Raw genomic sequence first — 24,698 nt, 5'->3', positions numbered from 1 at the left:
AAACAGGTGCCAAATACAGCATCTAGTACCTGTTGACTCACACAACCATATGTCTGCATTTGCTTTTCTCATCTCAAAACCAAAGCCTTCCCAAAAAATGTTAAAGACTAAAATAATTATAAATTGCACTCAACTATGTAATGAGGTCACAGAAATCTTCAAGTATTGCCAGTTTGGGGATGTGACAAGCACATTATGTCACAGATCACCTACAGGCTGCAAAGCTTTGCAGGTGCTGTTGATCCCAAGCTAATATGGCAATATTTAACCGGAATACTGTGCATTCTCGACCACTGGTATTTCCAACAGGGAATTCTGCATGGGAAGTATGTTACAAGCAAAACAAACAAACCAACAAAAATTATATAATCAGACAAGTGGGCTCCAAAAGGATCCAGAAAGTGAAGTCACTCTGCTTAATTAAAGCAATGTGGTACAGTCAGCCCAGCCCTCTCATCTCAGGAAAAAGATGAACATTCCTGCTAATACTTCCATAAATTGATCATGGAGGGATACTTGATCTAGAGTCTTGATGAGAACGAATCCAGCTGTTTTCAGATCAGGCTCTATTCCAAAAGTTGTCAAGGCTCAAAATTTTAAATTGTCAGTGGATGCCCAGCTGCTGTACTTATCTCACACTTACCAGGAACAGCTCTTCCCTGGCTCAAGCACTCAGCAGAAGCAGTCAACTATCAAAAGGAGACAAACAATATAACATAATATCCCAGTCTTCTCTGTATTATCTGGGGGTCTCCCTTTTAGAATGAGCTAAAGCTATAGAATGACAGACACATTAGGACTCATAGTGACATTGCTGCTGAACCAAACACACGAGTCATCATCATCATCCAGAATGCTGCCTGCTATACACAGCTCTAAGCTACACATGACTTAGTCTCCTAAAAACAAAAAAAAATAGTCACAAAATACTACTAACCCACTAACTTTAACATCACAGTTAATAAGCATGCAAAATACATCAACATCAAATTCTAAAAACTCTCCAAAGCTGATTTAATTTCTCCTTACAAGTGTGGATGAAGGGTTCGCTCTGCAGTAATGTTGTATCTCTTTGCTTTTGACAAGAAATCAAGATTGAAACCAACAGAAAAACACAAAAGAAGCGATGAGACTGTATTTCAGTTGTGCAATGATTTTAAAACTTCCATTTTCTTTGGGTAGCAGAGCATATTGTTTTGTTTGTTTATTTTAATTACTTGTGAGTAAATACAGAAGAACCTCTCTCAAAAAACCTTTCAATTTATCATACAAAAAGCCCTGGGTACAGAAAGATTATGCAAGTTTATTTTTTTTTCACTCATATATTTTCAAGAGGGGGATGTTCATGAAAATCAGGTACCTGTGATCAGTACTGTTGGATACATACAGGATTTAATACATTCTCCTGTATTAACACTCCTGGTGCTCAGGCAGAGATTTACTGAAAGTCCTCTAATTCATTATAAAGCTTTCATCCACCATACAATTACAGGAAAAATACTTATTTTGACACCATATCAACCAGAGATGCTAAATCAGATGTACCAGGTGTGTTAAGTATTTAACAATAAGACCATTACTGGAACATAGAAGAGCACCAAAACTTTTCATACTGGGCAAATTGAATAATTACTCTGAGTACCAAGAGTAACTAATTAGCACATCTTAAGCCAGTATGTATGATCCTAAAATCTTAGATATTTCCATTTAGATTTTTCATCGGTGTCTACTTTTTTACTTCAGGGAAAAGAGAACATAGAGGGTGGAAGACTATTCTATACGAGCATTATGTACTGGTATCAATTTGAATATCCATATGGACATAATAGAAAAGTCAAGGCAGCTGTATATACTCATTATCACTCCAGATGTAATTTGAGATGGAGATCAGTCACTGATTAAACTGTTACCTTTAATAACTAGACAAGCACAGAAATAATTCATCTTTACAAACTACTTTGTAAAATACATGCCATGGGATTATAAACTTGATAGAAGTAGATATTATTTCATTGTTACTGCCAGTTAGAATGTGCTCTGAGTGACAGTCAGTATTCACATAAACTGAAGGATTTCATACTTTCATTTATGCAACTAATAATTAAGAAAATTGATAGAAGGTAAATAGGGAATATGGAACATGTCCATTCTAGTAGTATTCAGCAGAATTAGTTTTATTTTCTACATAGTGGAAATTTATGAAGAAATAGGGATGAATCTTCTGCTCTTTACCTTAAAGTATGAAAGTTACTTTGAGGTCAAAATTCAAGTCAGAATTAAAATACTGCCCAACATCCAAGTGAGGTTAAAATGACCAAGAATTCCACACAAGTCTTAAATTCCTCAATATCTAATTACATCTTATAAAACAAACTGAGTTAATGTGAATATTATCTGTAAGTTGGTCAGCATTACTTCCTGTTCTAATTCTACTTTGGCTTTGTAAGAAATATACATGACAAGGCAATAACCATAAAACCAAAACATCTGAGCTGTAATGAATAACATTCATTGCACTAGAGCAACAAGTTCCAGTTCAATTTTTTTTTTAAAAATAGTGTTCTCAGCTAAGCAAATTTGTTCGATCATGTGCCTGTATGAGTACATATTTATATGGCTACAAACTTGTCCAAAAAATGGTAAAAGCATCAGGAAGAACGAGACAATAGAAATAGCAGATTGCACAAAACAAAGAAAATGTTCAGTGATTTTGACTCAAGATGATGATGTAAAGCATTACCTTGCAAAAGCAAGAAAGCTCATGGAACAAAGTGTCTTGAGTTGGATAATAGCACATTTTTAGTAGGAAAAAATTCAAAGAAGTTATTGTTCTACCAGAACAGAGACAAGAATCTCTACACAAGAGCCCTAGGAAACAAAAGAACCGATGCATTAACTTACAAGTTAAGCAGCAGGCACTTTATTATATCTATTAAATTATAGCATTTGTCATATTCTAGCAAATATTGTACCTAAATTTAATGCAAAAAAGGAGAGAATTAATAGAACCTATTAGTCTAGCCTTTCGTTATTCTATATTCATAGTTTAATCTAAAAATATGAATGTGAGGGAAAAGAAGAATAAAATGCATCATAAATTTATTAATATCACACACTATCTTTGATAAAGCAACTGTAAAGAAAATTACCATTACAAGAGGGCTCAATAATAAGCTGTGCAATTAAAGTTGGAAACCAAGTTAATATGAGAACCATAATGGAAGTAACAAGTTGGATAGAAATAGGACCAACAGGTTGTGCAGAATAAAAAATTTAACCCTATATGGGAATTAATACTGGATAATGAAAGCAGTCAAAAACTGGCCTTAAAAATACACCTAACAATGATGGCACAAATGTGCTAGTGCAATTTATTGATGGCATGAAGTTGTTCATATTATTAGAGATTATTATATCCCATGCAGAGAACTAGCTAATGGTAATGCTACACTAAGAACAGAGCAAATTTAGTAATTTAGTCTGGAAAGTCATGTAACTTAGAAGTGAGGGACATAATTTTAACTAGTCCACTGGAGAAGGAAGATAATTAAAATAGCAACAGAATGACTATGCCACCAATGGAACACTTCCAGAAAAAGTAAAATGATCCTACAGTGTGGGATTTCCAGAGATCAGGCAGTGATCCAGATGTGGGATTTCCAGAAGCAAGCAGGCAGAAACAGTATCACAGCACAGGAGCCAGGCAAAGCCATATCCAGGAAACAGAAGAGGAAAGATTAAACTGGAACAGAGAATGCTATTTCAATGACTAGAAGAAATAAGAGCCTAGCAAGAAGACACTTACTTATCCCAGCATAATGAAATCTGAGGCAAAAATATGATTTGGTACATAAAAAGAGGACAAAATAAAAGCAAATGGGGAGAAAACAGCTCTTCTGGCTAAGTGGCTGTGCACACAAAAATGTATGAAGGAGACTGCATGAACAAATTCAGAGAGACAGTCCAAATTCAGGCAGTCAGAAATCACAGAATCACAGTACCAATGAGGCTGGGAATACCTCTGAGATCATCAAGTCCAACCTGTGACAAACACCACCATGTCAACCGGACCGTGGCACGGAGGGCCCCACCCTTAAACACCTCCAGGGACCATGACTCCACCACTTCCCTAGGCAGCCCAATTCCATGCCCAAATGTGAGATTCAAGAAGCTTGAATGTGTTTATAACATTTTTCATTACCTAATACTGCCATTTCTTGCCACAGAGTTTGGGAGTATGGCATAAAGACTTCAATAAATTATCTTTAAATCATGTATGTAAAGGTATGCTTCCAAGAGACACCTGCTCAAGTTTCAAACTGTTCTGCCACAGGTGATTGTAGGGGTTTGTAGTGGTGTTTTGTCCTTTATTATTTTTCAAACATAAAATATCCCCCCATACAAAAATGTCCCTGAGTATAATGATGGGGAACCCTATGTTTGCCACATACAGGTAGCCAAGAATTTCTTTCAACAAAATAATTTTTAAAATTGAAACATTATACTATGTTTTCACACAGTTCCTAGACGAACAACTGGTGCCTTTGCCTCTCCAATAGTGTTCATGGACTACGATAGTAATCCTTCAATGATTGGGTAAGAGAGAAGGGAAAAATAAAGAGATGAACCCTCTGCAGAGATGTCAGCAGCCAGCAATTTCAATCCCTCTGTCTGGTAACACCACACAGAAATCTGGAGGGAAATGAAGATGATGGTAACTTATAGACTGAAGTAGGGTAAAAGCAGTATTTAAGCCTAAATTGGAAATCAAAATGCTCGGTTTTGCAGTCCAGTCCTGAGGTAGCTATTCTTCACACGAACACATTTTTTTTCCACATTGCAGCTTGTGAGCTCCTCAGCAGCCTCGCTCCCAGGCATCCATAAAAGGCTGTAATTGCTTGGATGAAGCTGGATGTCATGTCTCCACAGACATATGAATCTACCTAGCTAACTCCTCAGAGATCCTGATAGGCAATCTGGGAACACAGCTCACAGGAATGCTCTGGCAGTGATTTCTTATTAAAATATGAGCCCATAAGGAGAAGATGAAACTCTTCCTCCTCCTCATTCCCACTGTCATTCAGCTGCACAGTGATTAGAGGCACTAGCCCCACATAAGGGAAGGTTTGCAGTAATCCTGTAGCTGCTTCAAGTCAAAGAACCACCAGCATGGAGCCTCAACTTTCATGCAGACTCTGGATAATTCTATTTTCAAACATACTTTTATATACATAGATATAAAAGTAGATACATACACTCACGTATATACAGGCCTATCTAGTTTAGAAAAAATTTGTTTTTATATGCAAGACTTCACCTTTAACTCCTACAAATCCCTGCTGCTTTATATAAGCATGCCTTTTTAATTAATCCCAACTTGCCCGCCTTCTTAATTAATCCCAATTTGCCAGAATGTTGAGGAGGCAGGCAAGTCCTTAGAAAACAATCAAAGCACTTGAAAAGGATGAAAAAAAAAAAAAAAGAAATACAAAAAAATCACAGTACTTCAGGAACATCATCAGGAAGTTTCATGTTAAACTAAAAAATTCTGAAGTTGAGGCAAATGCTCATATCAACTTTAAAAACTCGCATTTAGATAACAGGAAATTACAATACTCTAGAAATGACAACTATAAATTAACAGACCAGGGGAGTCAACTTTCATTTATCTAACAAGAAATGCAACAGTAATTGCTATTTGTAATTTCTAATGCAAGGCCAAATAAAGTCCCAGGAAGGCTGAATCATAATAGAAATAATAAAAGAAACTTAAAACATTTATGCTCATTCAAATTTCACAGCTCTAGTATTTAATGCTGACCCTCAGTGCTGGCAAATTTCTTTTTCCTTTTTTATTTTGTTAATTAGAACTCCCTGCGCCCTCCTCCATAAGGCCCAGACCTCTTTACCTCATTGTTCAGGGTTGTAATGTTTTAGCAGTTTCAGACAACTGCAACGCTCATCTAGAGGAGAAAAAAATATTAACATTAAATTACCAGACTTTGATGATAACTGGATCATTATAAGTTAGAAACATATTTTACAAATCCTACCTATTTTTCCTATTAATAATTTAAGCAATTAATTTTATGTTACTAATAATAGTTCAGCCATTAATTAAATATACCATTTTGCTCAAATACTTGTGCACTCATGGTGAAAGACCATCATCAGTAATGTGGTGATTCATACCTGCAAACTCATATCCAGAGTGAGCACATTCCACTATCACAGCACTCCATTCATTAAAAAAAAAAATACAGCACACACACACAAGTCATAGCTCCAGGATTAGAGGTTAGAAATAATCTAAAGAAAACTGTCAGCCTCCTTAATTGTGAGGAACTGAAATTAAAATAGCGCTCACATGTGACTGTAGAGTTTCTTTTCCTCCCATTTAGGAGAGAACTGAAGTAAACAGGAGTCCTTATATGAGATTCACAAGTGATTTATAGAAATCTAAATCATAAACACAGCAAAGCCTTTTATTTCTGCAGATACAAACACTGGGGAGGATACAGCTCAAAACACAAAAGTGCAGTAGTTAACAAAGAAAATGAACCTTAAAGATCAATTAAGTTTTAGCTATGCTAGGAAAGGTGCTACCAAGTCTTCTGTCATTTATACATTTTTTCCAATTGTAAATTGTCATTTACAATTATTATTTAGGTTAAAATGAAAACAAAATAACTATTTGGGTCTGCATTTCATAAGCACTCAATTGCTTTTATAGCTTAGTAACAAAAATTTGTCTTCTGTTTATTTCTAGTGCTACTTATGTTTCGTACCCTTCTTCAATCCACCTCCCCTCTGCCATTAGATTATGCAATTACATCTATTTATGATCTAATAAGCTGTTTCATCAACAAACGTGCAACACAGCAATATGAAACAAATTCATAACCTCTCTGCTGATTTATAGAGCAGTAAAAAGATATAGGAAAAGAGAGCATATAATTTATTGTAAAGGCAGTAAGAAAACCTCTAGAGCATTTTTCAGAGAAATTAAATTCTCAAACTCCCTATCACAGGGCAGCTTTTAAATAGGGACAATCACTCAATACTCACTCCAAAGCTTTCAAAAAAAATTAATTTGATGATCATTATTTTGCAACAGAATTTAATACAGACTCACAAGTGAGTGTTAGCCATTGCAACTTGGTCTGTGTTTAAAGAATAACACAGTTGTGTATGGAAACAAAACACAACCAGCACATGAAAACCCTGCCTGAGGCTTTTGGTCCAGAATAAAATAAACTACAGCTTCTTCTGAGGCACAGATGGGGAAAGTCCCTCACTCTGCAAGGCTGGCTGGTGTGGAGCCACAGGACTCTTGTGAAGACCTGCCCTCAGCCTTTGAGCTGGACAGAGCACAGAGCAACCCCCCCCTCAATGGAGTTCTTCCAAAGAGAATGAGAACCCTTGGGTGGCTCCTTCTGCCAAAGATGGCAGGTCCACAACAAAGATAGCAGAATTCAAAGTATAAATTTATACATGAAAAAGGAATGCTGAACAAATCTATTGGTCTTCATAAACATTGCTTTTTTACCTGCTTGTGTTTTGTTTGATTTGTCACTGCTGTTGTTTTTCACCACAACTCAGACAAATTTGAAATCCTTGGAAGATGTTCAGTGAACACACACTGCAATCAGAAATGCCCCTCTACTTATAATTAAAAGCTTCCTGATTTCATGCTTTAACTGCTGACACTTGTTGGTCAGATGCATTTGCCAAATTACCAAATACAAAAGGCTTTCCTACTCATACAATCATGCAAATTCAGTCCACACAACACAAGCAACAAAATTCTGCTTCAGACATGGTCCTAAATCAGAAAAAAATGCACTTTGATAACATTTTTGAACACTTACAAAAGACTGTCACTCGATTCCTACAACATCAAGTATGTCTAGTACCAATAACAGAAAATATTAGTTGAGGAATAAGTGTCTCCCATGACATCAATAACTCCAGACATTCCTGACAAATACACCACTACTGAGTAATGCAGACACTGGGTTTTTTTATTGAAAACAGAAAGCGAATTATTAAGATGCTGTATTAGTGCGATGAAGCAACAGCAACAGGCTTAAATAGCTACAGAATTAAATACCCAGATTTTTTACTAGTTGTACAAAAACACCCCAACACATACTCAGTTTTTCCTCCTACTTCTCAGCATATAACTCTGCACCAAAAAAATTCATCCTGAGCGTTTTTCTCTGTGCTCTTTAACATAAATTCAAAACCCAACTGCTCCAAAATAATAGTCACACACTTAGTCCAGTTATTGTTTTGCTTTTGAAGTGCCCATTGCACAGTAAGATTCTGATTTCTCTTCTGCATTCGAACACAGTAAGGCTCCCAGAGATTTCATAAGAGCTTCTCTTCTTATTTTTCTCAAGAATCCTCTGACAAGGATAAGCTAAAAATATTTTAAGAGAGGATAGGGAATTCTACTTGAACAAAAGCTAGCATTTCATTTTCTTCACATGGATAAAACATGTTTTAGGAGAACATTCCCTTGGACATCTATAACTCAAGCAAAATATTTGAAACCACAACCCTAACTAAAAACAGATAGAAGGGAAAATAATTACTGAGTGCCATACTACATAATTAAATTCATTCAGAGGAGAACTGTTTGTAATACAAAGACATAGACATTCTTAGCATGAGACAACACCTTAACAGCTTGATTCTAAAAGCGCCAGGACATAAAATACTGTCCCCAACAGTTCATTAGGTGACAAGATTATTTCATCAACTTATTTATATCATTTAAAAAGCTCTCTAAAAGGATTGATTGTATCCAGCCACATAAACTCCGAAAGAATATGGCACAAAGTATCACAAACACTGATTATCAATGTCGTTCTTCCCTGGTATCCTGACATTCTTTCACTGGGATTTTTTTTTTATTCAGTTTGCTGTAATTTTTTTAAAAATGAAATAAAATATAATAGGCAAAATAACTCAGTATTCTAAAACATAAGGCAATATATATGTACACCCACACACATTATATATTAAAAAAACTGCAGGATAACAACCATTTCACCACCTATAAGCATGCACTTTTGTCATATGCATATGATTTTTAATAGTCTGATTATCCATTTCATGCTATGAGCTTCCTGAATTTTACCTTTAATATTAAAGAACAAATCCTAACCAGATTAAATACAGCAATTTAAGATTATGGCAATTGAAAGGCAGACCTGCAGTCTACTTTCAAGTACAAAATTATGAGCAGACTCATTATTTCTCCTTTTACCATAAATATTAATTTAATGGAGAAAATATAAATTTAATGTCATTTTATTTCTTTATATATTATTGTTAACTATCTTATTAATAATTAAGTAATGAATAAAATATTTATATTAATTTTTTATCCTACAACTACTGCTAAATCCATGCTGGTGTATGCCTTCATAAAAGTTGACCTCCCTACAAAACCAAGAGATGTTTCCCATCCTGGATCAATTTCAAGCCCCAAATCTTATTTTGTGGAACCTCAAATTTGAGATCCTCAAATCTCACCTGTTTCCACAACACTCCGTATTTTGCATGGAGTGACCTCCTTAGAGAGTGTTTCTTTCAAATCCTGCCTCAAGCAAATTCTTTAGCAAGTGAGTGGAACCTCTGAACTGAGCTCATTATCCACACAGCTCCTGGAAATTACTTTCTGAACAAGTCTATTTCCCCCTCCCAAAACCTCAACATGATTAGTTAGATGAGCGAGTAAACAGTATTTCTGATCTGCATAGAGCATGCACATACACACAGCCATGCCTTTTTCTCTTTGCTGCTCGAGCGAATAATTTAAGAGTCAAAAATCACACATGCACACAAAACCCTGAAGAACTACACAGGTAAATTGAGACTATAATTCAACATTAGGGAAAACGAAAATCCTTCTGATAGTCTTAAGCACAGACAATTGTTGCCAAGAGGAGTTAGGGACTCCCCATCCCTGTGTTAAAGACCAGGCTGGATGGAGCTCTGAGTCACCTGGCCCAGTGGGAAGCATCTCTGCCCATGGCAGGGGGGTTGGAACGAGATGATCTTTAAGGTGCACAGCAAGAAGCAGGTCAGATTTATGCAGCCTGTAACCCAAGTTACCACTGAAATCAAGTACAGAGATGCCCTGAACTATATCACCATCTTATGCTGTTGAGCACATGCAGAAAAAGAACCACCTGTGTGTTAACCAGTAAATGCAGCTTCTCCTGCACTGCAGCAGCCCCTCACACAAACCCGCTAAACCTTGGGTCATAATTCCCTTTAGAGCCATGGTTTGCAGGCTCCCAGGCATTTCCATACAGATTTTACACAGTGTTTTCTACTTTCCTGTGGAATAGACTAGATAAACCTTAACTATAAAGCAAGTACATCCTACCAAGAACATAATGCGCAAAGAACAGAGAGTTCAACAAGAGTGCTCAAAGTAATTCTTAAAAGCAGAAACACACAAAATAAAGGCATCTTATCATTTAAACTACATGACCAGAATACATATACTTCCTGAGTTTGCATAATATCCTATCTTATAGTGTGACATCAACTCAGTCAGCCTCCTCAGTATTTCTAGTCTGTTAAAAACAAACAAAAAAGGAAAAAGTCTTTATTTAATAGAGATTAAAACCCCAAAAGTTGCTGCTACTTAAAAAAACTGTAGATTTCTAAACAGAGGATACCTGCAAATTTTCTTCATCAAATAATGTAGTTTTATTTTTAAAAGTATGCTTTCAAGTAGCCCCAGAATAAGAGATATGACACACTGAAGTCTAGGCCTGCAACAGCATAATTATGAGAACAACAAATATTTCTTCCACTAAAGATAATGTGTGACTATGCTCATACTCATCAAAATTTGCATATTTATTTTTGTCTTTCTCCCAGCCTTGAAGCACAATAATTTTTATCCACATCTAGTGACTTACATAAACACAATAAGGAAAGTTGTAGATTGCAAAGTTACAACATAAACTAGAATATCACACATTGCATAGTGCTCTCCTGGATCATCAGAAAACCAGACTAATGCTCAATTTCTGTACTTAATAGTGAGGACTAAGGCTAAGTGTGTTCTTCATCTGCTTTGGTTTTCATTAGCAGGTGGAAATAAAAGGACACATTTATCAGGATGATTAAAAAATAGTGACTGAAGAGTTACAGGTGATGTGTGAAAAAGAGCTGATCAGCCACAGTGGGTTTTATTAATAACAGGTAGGGCTTTTTAAGATCTTTGTTGAGCATGACCTCAAAACTCTCACAGCAACTCAAAGGAAAATGTCAGAGGAAGATGTTCTCAGATTCCATTTCAGTGTAGCATTGCAAGCTTTCATCATACTAAGAGAAGCTAACATGCACTGGCTCTGCTTTTCAGTCCAATTGCTACTTAGAAATGCAGCCAATCTAAATGGGAAAACCCACATCTAACTTTAAAGGAATATTCTGAATACAGTCTGTCACTTCAGAGTTTCATGTTAGAGAACAGATTTCCAAATGCCTACAAAGCCCAAATACACTACGTACACTTCAAGGATGTGTATAAAATTGAAAATAAAATTATCCAGCAGTGTTGCAGTTTATGACACATTTTGTAAAGTTCACATATTAAGCTGTGGCTTGCTCGTTCACTGTCTTCACCTCCTTTAAAAAATGAAAACCAGAGATCAGCTACAAACTCATTCCATCTTTCATGTCCTGGGTCCACGTTTTCAAGATCAATTCTCTAAGTACCCATCAACCTCTAACCTATACTGGCATTTATACCTGCATTAACAGAGCCCCCCCTACATATTTACTGAATGAACATACAGTATGTGTTAGGAACAGACAGTGTAAAATACCATCACAAAACTCCTTGGTTATTAATAATATATATATATTATAATTATATATACATGAATAATAAACTTTATATTCCCTTTTGCATCCAATTACGCTACACAGTAGAAGTCTCTGAGAAAACAAAGAACGTCAAACTATATTTTATATTTGCAGGAAAAAAACCTGTACAAACTGGAGACAGTTCAGTCCTCCCAAAATGAGGACTGATACAGACTTACAGAAAATTTTATTTATTCCCAAGCTTCCATTTCAATTCAGCCACTTATTTGTTATTTTACCTTAGACAAGCACACAACTTCAGGTTTCCTACATATAAAACAGCTCAAAAAAATAAGTGTCTGTCTCCCAAGGCCATTGTGACAAGCAGCTATCTAGTGCCTAAATAAGATATCCAGGTAGAGTATGATGCAGATGGGCACAGGTAAGTCCTTCCTTGAATACAGATTGGGGTTTTTAGCCCTGTGAAAGCTAAAATAGTCCAAGCACTTTAGAAGTTAAAATCTCTAGAGAAATTGTGCCATTTTTAGTTTAAAATAGATGCTTGCTCCTAAAAGTGCTACAGTACTAAAATGACCAGAGTGATGAGGGGGAATGGGGTGTGTAAATACACATATTCTGATTTTAATACTTATATCAGCATGAGGGTTTAGAAAACATCTGCAAAAATATTTTCTAAAAAAACTGTCTTAATATGATTGTACAGCTGTGCACACAAGTGCAAATCCGTACGTTTTCAAAAGCAGCCATTTGTTTTTTCAGTATTTTTAATTTTTCAGGATTACCTTCCAGCTCCTGTCCAACGTTTTGGTTTCAGTTACCTATTGGAGAAGACTCATGACACAAACAACACAGATCTGCTTATAATGAGAGAAGCACAAATGCACCCAGCTTCATTACAGCAGCTCTGGCATGCTTCCTATGAAGTTCATTTCCCTCCCCCCACACCTGCTTTGGGACACCCTGAATGTAGCACATCAATATTTGATTAGCAAGAGTCCTCCAAAGCATCTTCATCAACTGGGCTTGCACGCACAAACATGACTGTGAGCTCTGTGTGTTTGGGTTTTCCTTGTGAGAAATACATACCTTTACATACACACACTCTTGCTCTATAGATTATTTTTTAAAAAATAACAATTAAGGTTGCAAATTATCCTACAGTTGGATTAATCAGCATTTCAGTTTTACTAATAGAGCTCAAATTATCAAAATATTCCTTTATAGAAGTCAGAATACATTGAAGTCTTCTTGAGTTTCTAAAACTGAGATTAATTAACAAGAAAATTAAGCTCACCGTATTTCAGTTACTTCCATCCATTACAAGAAGGAAAGTACTTTAAACTGTAGCATGATTAAAAAGATACTTTCCTGACTAATTTATCTTTGTCCCAGGACTGTGGGTGGCAATGAAAGAAGCCCATTTGTCTTCTTGTTCCACAGTGCTTCGTGGTTTGCTTGCACCTTGAACAAAGTTTCTGCAAAGCTCACCAGAATATTTAAAGACATTCCTAAGCCCAGATCTCCTCCCAGGCTTTTGACCAAAATCATTGCTGCTCATATTATACTGCCACAACTGGTAACAGACATTAGCTAAATCTAGTCCCTTTGTGGTACTGCTGTTTGTTCTACAGTTCCAGCTCCTGCATCCCAGTAGTTATATAGCATACTCACCATGAACCATTTTTTCACAGAAGGCAATTTATCAGCCTTCAAGATAACAGAGAAGTGGCTCTCAAACACTCAAAAACTCAAACACATGGGAACAAACAAAAATCTATACATAAAAGTACATGTCCAAAATTAAAAATCTACATCTAAAGACTGAATTCAGATTCACAATGCTGTAATAACATCAATGCCATCAATCTACAAATTAGGAATGTGTGATTCTTTAATACTGGCATAGGAATGCAACGACTAACATATAACACTGTATTCCTACAAGTAAAGCAGTAACTCTTCAATATGCCCATTAAGTACTGCAGCATTTTGCAATATTTTGTTTGTAATATTTAATCCAGGGTTAGGGGTTATGTCTTTGGGAATCTTACTTCTGAAACCAAATCTTATCAGTGACAGCCAATGTACAATTTTTTTCCAGTGAGTCTATAATATGAGACTATTATTCTGCAATAACACAGACTGCAATGTTTTGCTTTATCTGACCTAATGAGGAAGTGATTTTACTCATCTCTCTGAGATACACAGCATAGTTTGGACAATAGTACTTCATGACCTAATACTTACAAAATTCTAGGAACAAATGCAATCTCTAAAATTTTATCTAGTTCATTTGCTGTGCCTCATGGGTCACCTCAAGTCTTTACGCTTACAGGAAGTGTTATTTCCTTTTTACAGATGAAATACTGAAGCACATAAATTATGGAAGAAATCCATACGAAAATGTAGACATTGAGTGTCTGTCATTTTATGTGTCTGCATCCAATCTTTAAGTAATTCAGTACTTGTTTTGTTGCCAGGTAATCCTAGAATACCCTGGATTCAAAACTCCCTGCCCAACTCAAGGTTATCTGATATGTGCGGTTTAAAACTTGGAAATACTCTACAGCTAGGTTGTTTTTTAAATACCACTAGCATGAACAGAGTAGATATTTTGCCATCAGATATGGTAGCAGCCCATTTTCATCCTTAGCTAAGAAATATAAAAATACTGATTCAAACAGATCCTAGAATCCATTCCTTACAGAAGAGTAACATAAGCTTTAAATTTTGGAAGAGACAGTCTCATGGAATTTTTTTTTTTAATACTGTTGCATTAACAGAGTTTAAGATGTTTATCCTGGAATATTCTATAGCTGGTGGCTAAATTATTTTTTAGAGGTCTAAAACAATTGAGGTTTTTCTCTCTGGAGCAAACTTCAAAGTCAAAAGCAGGTCTTGCACCTTGGGAATGAACACTAAGTAACAAATTGTGTTGAGCTTAGTTCCATCATTTCTCAGTAAGGTCTTGATCCTCATGGAGCTCTTGAATCAATGCAACACTTTTTCCACTCATTAGGTTTTTAAGATTTAGAGGACAACCTATAAAACTGGTATGAAAATTCCCACTGCTCACTCACCTCACATTAAAACATCTACTTTGCTTATAGTTTACTGGTTTACTTTTATTACTGTTAGCAGCTGCAATTCACTGGAGTGCTCATGTTTTCAGGTATCATCATCATTTATTTCTCCCTACATGAACTTTGTAGCATGTTTTCTAGGCTTAGACTGTATAGCTAATAACAATTTTCATAGACACTGACAGATAATTATTCTTCAGTACTGCAGGAGTTTTCCAATGCATTTTTGTTGTCTATGTAGCAATGTTTCAAAACAAGGTCTTTTCTCATCAGCATTTGTTAGAATGTGTAGGAATGTCTCAAGGGTATTCCTGTAATATCTCATATTTACCTCCTACCTTTTCTGCCTACATTTGGATACAATTAAATCAATTTCTAGTGCAGTGTGAAAGACTGAGTTCTCAAAAACTACTCACACTCATTTTAAAAAGATTACATGAAGTATGGTAATGCCTTCCAAAATATGATCATCATGCCTTCCCCTTGATTAAAGGAACTAAGAGAAACACAGTGCGAGACTATATTTATTTGTCAAATTAAATTTACAACATAATGAGAGTATTAAATGCTATAACCTGTACAGCTATTTATGTATTATTTATGGATAGACTTCAGCATGCATGGATATAACTGAGCTTTTTACCCCCTCACAGCAATGGCAACCAGCCTGTGATGCTGTCTGAAGGGCTGGCAGGGTCATCGACCATCTGTTCCCACACTTCCTTGCCTAAGTCTGCTTAGCCTGCAAACAAACCAGGCTTCAGAATCCATGAGCCCCTAGCCTAACTTGCATTTGGTTTCACTCCTATGGATGGCTGCAGATTTACAGAGAGGAAGGGACGCTACACATTGTTAATTATGTACTGCTTTGGGGGAAGAGGAGTGTTTTTTAAAGGGCATAGCTCCATCCCAAACGTGTTTGTAGCCCCACAACAACCTGTCACTCCAACCAGGGGAGGATGTGCTCCGTTCACAGACTGGTTTGAGAAAAGTGGGGCGTTGATACTGAGGGTGCAGCAGCTCCAAGAGGATTTGGAGGTAGAAAATCATGGTCTGAGCTGCCAGCAGAGTGCTAAGCTGAGAAGCACCTGCTGCAGCTGCACAGCAAGACCGTAGGCAGCAAGGGAGAAGCTACTCTGCATCTACATTCCACCAGCAGGACCATTACCAAAAGCATCTAGTTCTACCAAAAGCTCAAGAACACTGACAAAACAGGGGAGGCTGTAAACCAAGGGAGCAGACAAGGAGGGAAAAGTTTGTTTTATGTTGAGACAACTCAAGGACCTTTCCATTCTCGGTGAGGAAAAGGTGGCCATATCTCCACCTGCACAGGGAAGAGAGACCTCTCCTACTAAAGGTTCTACAATCAAGACCTGACTCTAAACATGAGAAAACAGGGTAACTAAAAGAGACAAAAAAAAAAAAAATAAGGTAGATTAGATCTGCCAGCAGTAATTGCAAATGCAGCAATTCCTGCATTTGTTTTTCTCGTTATAGAGCACAGTGAGGATAACTAGCCAATGGAAGGAGTTTGAAAGTCTATAAGGGGATTTGAGTCAGTGGGATTTGAGTCAGTGGAAGTGTTTTCAGACACACATAGGTGCTTTCTAAAGCATGTGTTCAACCCACACAGGAAGTAATTCAGAGTTACCTTAAAGCCTGCAAAAGGCAAGAGGTAATAAGCAATCAGAGCTCATTTCTGGTCTTCTCTATACAACCCTTAAAAACCACTGAAATGGTTACTGATGAAATTGGTAGTGCTAGGACAGTGGCTGGACTCTGTGATTTTAAGGGTCTTTTCCAATCTAAAAGATTTCATGTAGCAAGTATTAAGCAGTCAAAAAAATTACAATAAACTGAATTATTTAAGTTTGCAAAAAGACTGCTTTCTGTTCAAAAAGCACTTTTCAGTGCAGATTGCTTAGCTCAGGAGGCATTTAATATGATTTTATGGCTCACATTTCCACCTTCAAAACAAGATTTGCAAAAAAAATTTGTTCTTTAGAAATCAGAAGTATCTTTATAATATAAGCTATAATTGTATTTTTACATTTTACCGACAGAGAGAACAAATCACATTAAAATAGTTTTTCAGAGCACCATAACTAAAATAACTTAAAGACCTCTTGATAAGACTAAAATCATAATCAACTATGCTTTTCCAGAGGATTAATTTTATTACCATTCACATGCTGAGTTGTAAAAAGGCAATTTGCAGGTGCAAAATCTCACACTCAATTGCACTGATGTCAATAAGAGTAATTATTTCTTGGATTAGATACAGGCCACTCTGATGACAAAGACAGTGCTGCAACCTATATCATGACTCAGGGATTTCACCTTGCAAAACAGAAGTTGCACTTTAATGGTGATGTTGTTTTACATTTAAGTGCTGGAAAACTAAGTCTGGACCAATTCTAAAGTAACAAATTTTTCCCCCTATCTACACCTGCTGATGCTGCCAACTCCTTTGGATCAGCAGGAGCCTTATGTAAGTGAAGTAACTTGAGGAAAACTGAGCTAGCTTAAAAAAACTGGCTAGGAGGTGGGGAGATCTGTTCTTGTTGATACTTTTCAACTCTCAGCAGGAATATTAATGCTTACATAAGAACCAGCAAGATGTAATCAAAGAAAAGCGTGAAGGATAAACTCACCCCCTTTCACAGCACTCTGAACTTCAACTGGCTGCAGCTAAAGCTAACTTCTTAAGATCTCTTCTTACACAACATTATCACTCACTTACAATCTGCAATTTAAGGACACTTTCTTTGCATGAGTCATTCTGCAGACAGCAGAATTCAGAGTTTTAGATAGAAATAAGGATTTTGCCTGGAATAACAAAATTTGATACCCGTCAAACATTTCAGTTGTGAATGTACTTGTACTTGGAAATTGTTCTGTCCTTGAAGAATCCAGAATCTTTTGTAGGAGCTCTAGAAATGAAGGAGAGCATGCAGGAGGTAATTTAGTACAATTAGAACATCTGGAGGCAAGGTTTTATAATCAAACAAATCCATTTGCTCTCTCTCCATAACAACTGCATATCCAGGACTAGGTAAAGCAGATTAACTGAGGTGTAGGTTCTCAAAGGTGTTCACCTGTCCTGTTCTGCTTCATTACACATCACACTCAAGGCTATCAAATACATAACCATAAACCTTGGAATACACAACCTAATTTTTCAAAGGCAGCATATTACAGTGGGTATTTCTAGTCCTCAAAAACTTTAGAGGAAGGTAAATTCCATGCACAAAGTTTTCTTAAATGCTCTTCCACAAACCAGTGCACTTTTTGGAAATAGGGAAACTTTTTGCTCCAACCTGGAGGATTTTTTTTTTTTCTTCTAAGAAATCATTCTATGAGGAGCAAAACTAATGCAACCTGTTTTCTTGCACTGCTGCATCTCAAGACTATTGACTTTGATATCTAACTACATAGAAGCTGTGACAGCAGTTGTCACTGCAGTTGGGCCATTCATAATGTTTGTGTCCCTGAATTCCCTGGAGTCTTGTAGCATAACTGATTTAGGCAGCCCTTCCCTCTCCCTTCTGCCCAAACTCCTACGTCGTGAAAAGTACAACTGACCAACAAATTCAAAGGCACAGAGGAGAGGAAGAAAGAATGGCAGATGTAGCATTAAAAGCATCGCTTCTTTAATTAATCAACCTTGCAAAGCAAAACCCTACAATGTCCTTTAATGCTTGTGGTTTAGTTCATATCTTGGGAACTGTGCTGCTTAAAGCTCCCTGCTATAAATACAGGACCTGCTTATGCACTGGCTTTCCTATCTTTCACCTGGCAAAATTCCTTTCCACTCTCTTTTTATGACTGAATTTCCCTTTTTTATTTTGGTTTAAAAAGGGTTTTTCATTATTTTGCAGTAGAGGTGAAGAGATGGAAGGGAAAAAAAAAGCTGAAAGATGAAAGTAAGTCAGAAAGTCAGAGCAGCATTCAGATATCCAGTCTGGACAGAGCATAAAATAATTTACCACCAGGCAGACACGAGGCCTAAATCTTTCTGAATAGTGACTGACACGATTGTGAATGCCCTGCAGTAAGAATAGCAACATCTGCATTTTTACATGATTTACCACAGGCTTCACAATAACAAGAGTAAATTCAAAACTTGGTAAATAAGAGAAACAAAATGGCAAAATGGTGCTAGACAGTCTCTTGGCCTATTTTCCATCCCCCCCACCTTTCTTTCATCCAGTGCAGAGCAACATTTGCAAAGCAGTTCACTTACTCAGTAGTTCTCTTACAGGGAAAAGGCAAGGTTACCATAGTATTGTCAATTAATTTTGACACCTGCTTACAAAGATTGATCAATTATTTTTGATGTGTCTCTGCTGTGTTGCTGTTTCTCAGTTTAGAAGAGAAATAAAACAAAACCAAAAATACTATACAACTCTTACCAAATAATTAATGGTACCAAGACACCCTCAGGCAGAGCATTTCTCCTCTTACCACAATGTTCCTGGTACTTGCTAATGCAAGTCACTCATTCCCAGAGAGCAAAAACAACTATACCTCACCTACACGAAAAAAAGGAAAGAACCTTTTATTTTCAAGTGTTTTAAGCCTACCCTTGAAAATCTGGGTTGTTTTTTTTTTTTTTTTCAAGTACTGCAGTGACAGGTTTTACACATGTCCAATTTAGGTCATTAAAAGTTCAATTTACATCTTGGGTAACAGGGACACAGGCAGGCACTTCAAACAGCTGCGACTTGGAAAGCTTGTAAATGTTTAGAGTAATACACAAGGTTCTATTAACATTTCTACAGATCGTATCTACAACCTCCGAACTGGCTGATCACTCAGCTCTAACAGCCGAACACACTTTTCAGTCTTTGCCATTCTGAAACGATCTTCATGACAATCCCTAATGACAGAAACAGAAGTGATGTGCACCCGGCAGAACCTGACAAACCACTGCTGCAAAAGCCCAGCCGTGGCTACTTAAGGGTAAAAGCACATAGGGTGCTTGGCAGCCAAAGGGCAACAAAACGCAAATGCTCCGCGGCAAGAAGGCAAAGCATCAGCTGCCACAGAGCTCAATCACCCAGCCATCAGGCAGAGTAATATTCTTTTTCCAACTCTTCAGGTGGAAACACACGCATCTCATCACCCATTCCACACTCATCTGAATTTTCAGGATTCAAAATACAACCGCTCCGAGCTGCTGCTTGCAGCAATGTAAGACACGTTTGATATATTTCACTCCGTCCCCAACTCCCAGGGTTTGAAAAGCTTTAAATCTTGAATGCTTATTTTCAGTGCAGAGTATACTTTGCTTCCAAGAATAAAGATTAAAGATGAGCTGTCAAAGACACTGCTATGAAAAGTGTCCTCAGTAAAAAATAGTTCTCCAACAGCTTACTCCCGTGAGAAAAATCATAATGCAAGTGTCACTGTCATTCCTAAAGCCAAGCATGAAAAAACATATAGGAGTTAATGAGAAATCTATTCTGATTTCACTGGAAACCCCTAACAGCACTTCAATTAAACACTGTGTTAGCTCAGCTCAGAAAAGGAGCCCTTCCAACATTCAGACAGAACTTCCTCTAGGTGGGGATGGATTATTAACTTTCTACCAGAAAGGAAAATGTAACCACTGTGCTTCCTCACTTGACAGACACAACCAAGGTAAAGAAATGTAGATGTTTTAAAAGATAAGAAAGATAATACCTGTAAGAATGGGATAACGGCCCAGTAACAACTCGGAATATACTCATTCACAACAAGCTTGGAAATTGAAGAAATTACCATTGCCTTTGGTCCTGGCACTATTAGGGTCTGTTATGAGTGGCACCAAGACAAAGGATACAAGTAATCTCTTTATAGCCAGGAAAGAAGAGCTCTGCAGATCCACATACACAAAGATTCGCCTGGGCCTCCTCTCATCACTCTCCAAAATTAGCCCATTGTTCCACAGCAGGACAAACCCCAAACATCCAATACACACACGCAACAAATGGCTAACTTTAAAACCTTATTATCAAGGTCATAGGCAAAAAAAAAAAAAAGATGCATTTTATTTGCCTTGTATTATCTTTATAGCTAGGTTATAATCCTACTGCTGCAATATCCACCAAATATCAGTGAATTGGCTCTTTCTCTGCACTGTGCACATCACTTCAGCCAACATGTCTGACTTCAACTACTCCTCAACTTCCCTGGCTAACAAGTTACTGGATTTACTTTTTGTTTATTTAGGAATGAATGACCTAGTATTAAATGTTTAAAAGAAATGTAAATTGTACAGCTTAATTTCAGTACTACAGAGAGGAAAACTGAAGTTAAACACAATTTTAAATTAGTTATTGATATTTAGCCTATAAAAAGTAGTTTCCCAAAGACAGAAAGAACTTGATTTCTCCAAGACATAGTCTCACCAATGTATTACTATTAGTGAGATATTAGAACACTTTCCAGCTATGTATGTCAACATACTTAATAAATGAAGTTCCTGCTTACAAGGGGTGTTTTAAGGGGAATGAAATGAGATGCCCTGTCCAAGATTATATAGCAAAATAACAGCAAACAGTATTCTTCACAGCCAGTCTTTACACTGATACCAAAGGGGGCGGGAGGAAAGTGACAGCCCTATAAATTAAAGTCTTCTTTCCCACTCCATATGGAAAAGCAAGTGTCAGGGTACGCTTCCTTCTCACTGATCAATGACTCGGTATCACAGTGACTTTTAAGAATGAGAAGGTATTTAGACTTTGACTGAGTACTCCTTCCTTTGCAAAAATCTGTTACTGTTTTATATTTCCCACTCCCTCCTGCAAACCTTGCCACCAGGGATGTACATTTCACTCAGTTGCACGTGTGCATTTCACTCAGTTGCACGTGTGTTGTCCTGAATGAAACTGACTAATGCCCACTTAGCTCAAACAACTGAAAGAAAGGAAGACTGGAAGGAGCTAAACCGTTCACTCTTCAGGAGGAAAAAGTAATTAAAATCCACTACTAATTCTTGCTCCCAGGGCAGCTCCATGAAGAGTACATGTCATTTCCATGACATTTCCAGAAGGGACAGCAGCGACACAGCTTGAGGCCGATTTCTCCCGTCTCTCAGTTTCCATGAAGTGGAGCAGCCTATTTTCAGCGATAAGTCAGCCGGAGCTGCGTCCTGTGCTCTTAAGAGCCAGAGGAGCCTGTTTTATCCATAACTTCTGCCACATACTTCCACCACACACGAACAAAATCATAGCAGACACAAGCAAAACAAAACAAACACACACAAAAAGGCAAGTGAAAGTGACAGGAAAAGGATGTAGAGACGAGAAGAAGAAAATCACAAAAAGCAGAACCTTACTTGAACCTGCCCTGGCAGTGTTGGCACTGGTCTCCCACCCAGCCCTGGTCGCAGACGCAGGTGGAGTTGACACAATGACCCGAGAAGCAGGAAATTTTGTCGCAGGACTTGGACTGGGACACCTGGGCGTAAAGGGCCAGGTAAAGGAAGCCGTAGAAGAGCAGCCAGCTGTTCACATCCAGGAGCGAGGCGAAGCAGCAGCAGCAGGCGGAGGGGAAAGGTCTCCAGGCGCCCGGGCCCGCGGGGGCAGCTCCCGCTCTCCGGCCGGCGCTGCCCAGGTCCATCTTGGCCGCGGGGGCCGCGGGCCGAGGAGCGGCCGGCGATGGCAGCTTCCCCTAAGGGGAGTTAATCCAGCCAGGGAGATTCAAACCCCCCGCTTCCTCCTCGCCTTCCTCTCCTCCCTCCCGACCCCAGCGCTGCCTCCTCCGGCCCCTTTAGCCCTCCGCGCCCCGTCACTCCCGAAGGGAAGCCCGGCAGCGGCAGCCCTTAGCCATCCGCCCCTTCTCCTCGTCGTCCTCCTCAGGGCTCATCGCTCCCGTCTTCTTCCATGGAGGAGGAGAGCTGCCTCTTGACCTTGTGTTTTCTCCTCTCCAGATAAGCCCCCACGGCCGCGCACACGCCACCCTGGACCATGTATCCCGCGGCCGCCCCTTCTCCTTTGTATCCCGGAGCCCGCGGCACACACGCAGCGGCGGCGAGGAGGAGCGCGGGAGGCGGGGGCCGGCGTCCTCTCGCCAGGCAGCCAGCTGGGAAGTGAGGGCGGCCGGGCCCGGAGCCGCTACGGCATCGCGCTCCGGCGGGGCGGGGAAAGGCTGGAGAGCGCTTATCCCCGCTCCGTTATTAGCCCTGCGGGGAAGGGAGGCGGGAGGCAGCGAGAGGAGGGTTAGCAGCCCCTCCGCGTCCCAGCTGACAGCTTCCAAGCAGCCATTTTTAAAGGCTAATTGTCACCGCCGCTCGGAGCCGCCTCCCTCGGCCCGCGTGGATCCGTCCCTCGCAGGGAGGGGGGTGACCGCCCCCACGAGGCTCCCGCGGCCGCCTCTCCCGCCCACGCTTCCAGAACAGGAGTCGGGAATGGAGCGGCAGCGGGAATGCCGCCCCCGCCGCCCGGACCCCCGGGACGAGCCCGTCCCGTCCCGTACTCCTGGGCGGGAGAGCCCCCGCTCCTCCCGCAGAGCGGCCGAAGCCTCGGGTGTTCCCCGCTCTGCTGCCCTGGTTCCTCTGTTCGCCTCAGGTCCTGCAAAGTTCAGAGGCGGTTTGCCTTGAACTCCTCCCGGCTGGTAGCAGCAGAGATGGTACAGCTTGTTTGGGGAACCTCATCTTCCTAAGGTTTACTCTGTACAGAAAATCACGCTATGAAAAGCCAATGTCCATAGAGGAGACAGAGGAGTCCTGCAACTTTATTCGAATTAAGGAAGAGAGGCCACTGGGGCACACGCCCGCGGGGTTTTCTCTCCCGAGGTTTCGGAGGGCGCAGCCTGCTTTCATCCTAAACTCCCGGCCGCATGTTGCCCTTTTGCTTTCCCCATCGGCTGAGGTACTAGGAAGGTACAGCCTTCCCGAACCGCCTAACCCATATTCCCCCCTGAACTTGTTATTTTACCCCAAAGTTCAGAAACTCAGGTCTGCACACTTGTCTGCTTCGGGAGCCAAACTGGCTGGGCTCTGCAACAAACCTGCTGCCCCAGGTTAGTAGACGCATTAAGCCCCATTCCAAAGATGTTAACACCCATACCTCCACCCATCGAATTGTTCGTAAAGACATTAATACACATCCTCCCTCTGACCTCCGTCCTCCAAATTTAAGGTTCAAATCTTGACGTTGCCTCCTGCTTACACCATGATGAGCAGTCACAAAGTTTGTGGCTTTGCAAATGGAGCAGTACAAAAGCAATCCTTGTGTTAAAGTTGCCTAAAATGTTCTCTTTTTAAAGTGTTCCTTCCACAGCCTTTTTCAACTCTTCTGTAACCTGTTTTCATTTTACGATCAGTCAAACCCTCAGAAACTTTTTCCTAACACTGAAATTGGGAATTTATGATGTGATGTCTGTGTTCCAAGCAGATGAAGAAAGGGCATTTAATTTAATCTCCTGGTACCCTCTCCATATAGGTCCAAAGTGATCCCATTCATCTGGAATCATATCCAAATCGACCCCTTCCCAGATTCTTAAAGCCCATAGGAATTTGTTTGGGTTTTGGTTTAACCTGTTTTCCCAAGTACACCATTAAACCTTCATCTAACTTTCCAAAGTCCATCTGTACTCCTGTAAGGGACACAGTAACATCCAGCAGCATCCATTTGAGCTTTGTATGGAAAAAAAATCAGGATGTCAAACACAAAGTACAAACATCACAGAGAAAGAGTCTGTGCCTTTAAGGAGTTTATTGTCTTGATGGAGGGAATATCTCCATCAAGTATGTGGGGAAAACCG

The 24,698-nt window shown here is 39.0% G+C and overlaps 1 protein-coding gene across 10 annotated transcripts in view; it reads right to left on the bottom strand.

The window, feature by feature from the left end:
• Nucleotides 1–23,243, bottom strand: part of ATRNL1 (attractin like 1) — a 431,792-nt gene extending 408,549 nt beyond the window's left edge. For 6 of the 10 annotated variants that reach the window (XM_068198166.1, XM_068198161.1, XM_068198163.1 and 3 more), the window contains exon 1: nucleotides 22,270–23,243. In XM_068198166.1, the coding sequence (XP_068054267.1) occupies nucleotides 22,270–22,553 (284 nt within the window). In that variant the 5' untranslated portion in view covers nucleotides 22,554–23,243. The remainder of the gene's footprint in view (nucleotides 1–22,269) is intronic. The other 4 variants (XM_068198162.1, XM_068198165.1, XM_068198164.1 and 1 more) reach the window with 3 other exon arrangements.
• Between the last annotated feature and the right edge of the window lie 1,455 nt (nucleotides 23,244–24,698).

Source organism: Anomalospiza imberbis, chromosome 8, assembly GCF_031753505.1.
Source record: "Anomalospiza imberbis isolate Cuckoo-Finch-1a 21T00152 chromosome 8, ASM3175350v1, whole genome shotgun sequence".
NCBI lineage: Eukaryota > Metazoa > Chordata > Aves > Passeriformes > Viduidae > Anomalospiza > Anomalospiza imberbis.
This window is presented reverse-complemented; position numbering and strand designations above follow the sequence as displayed.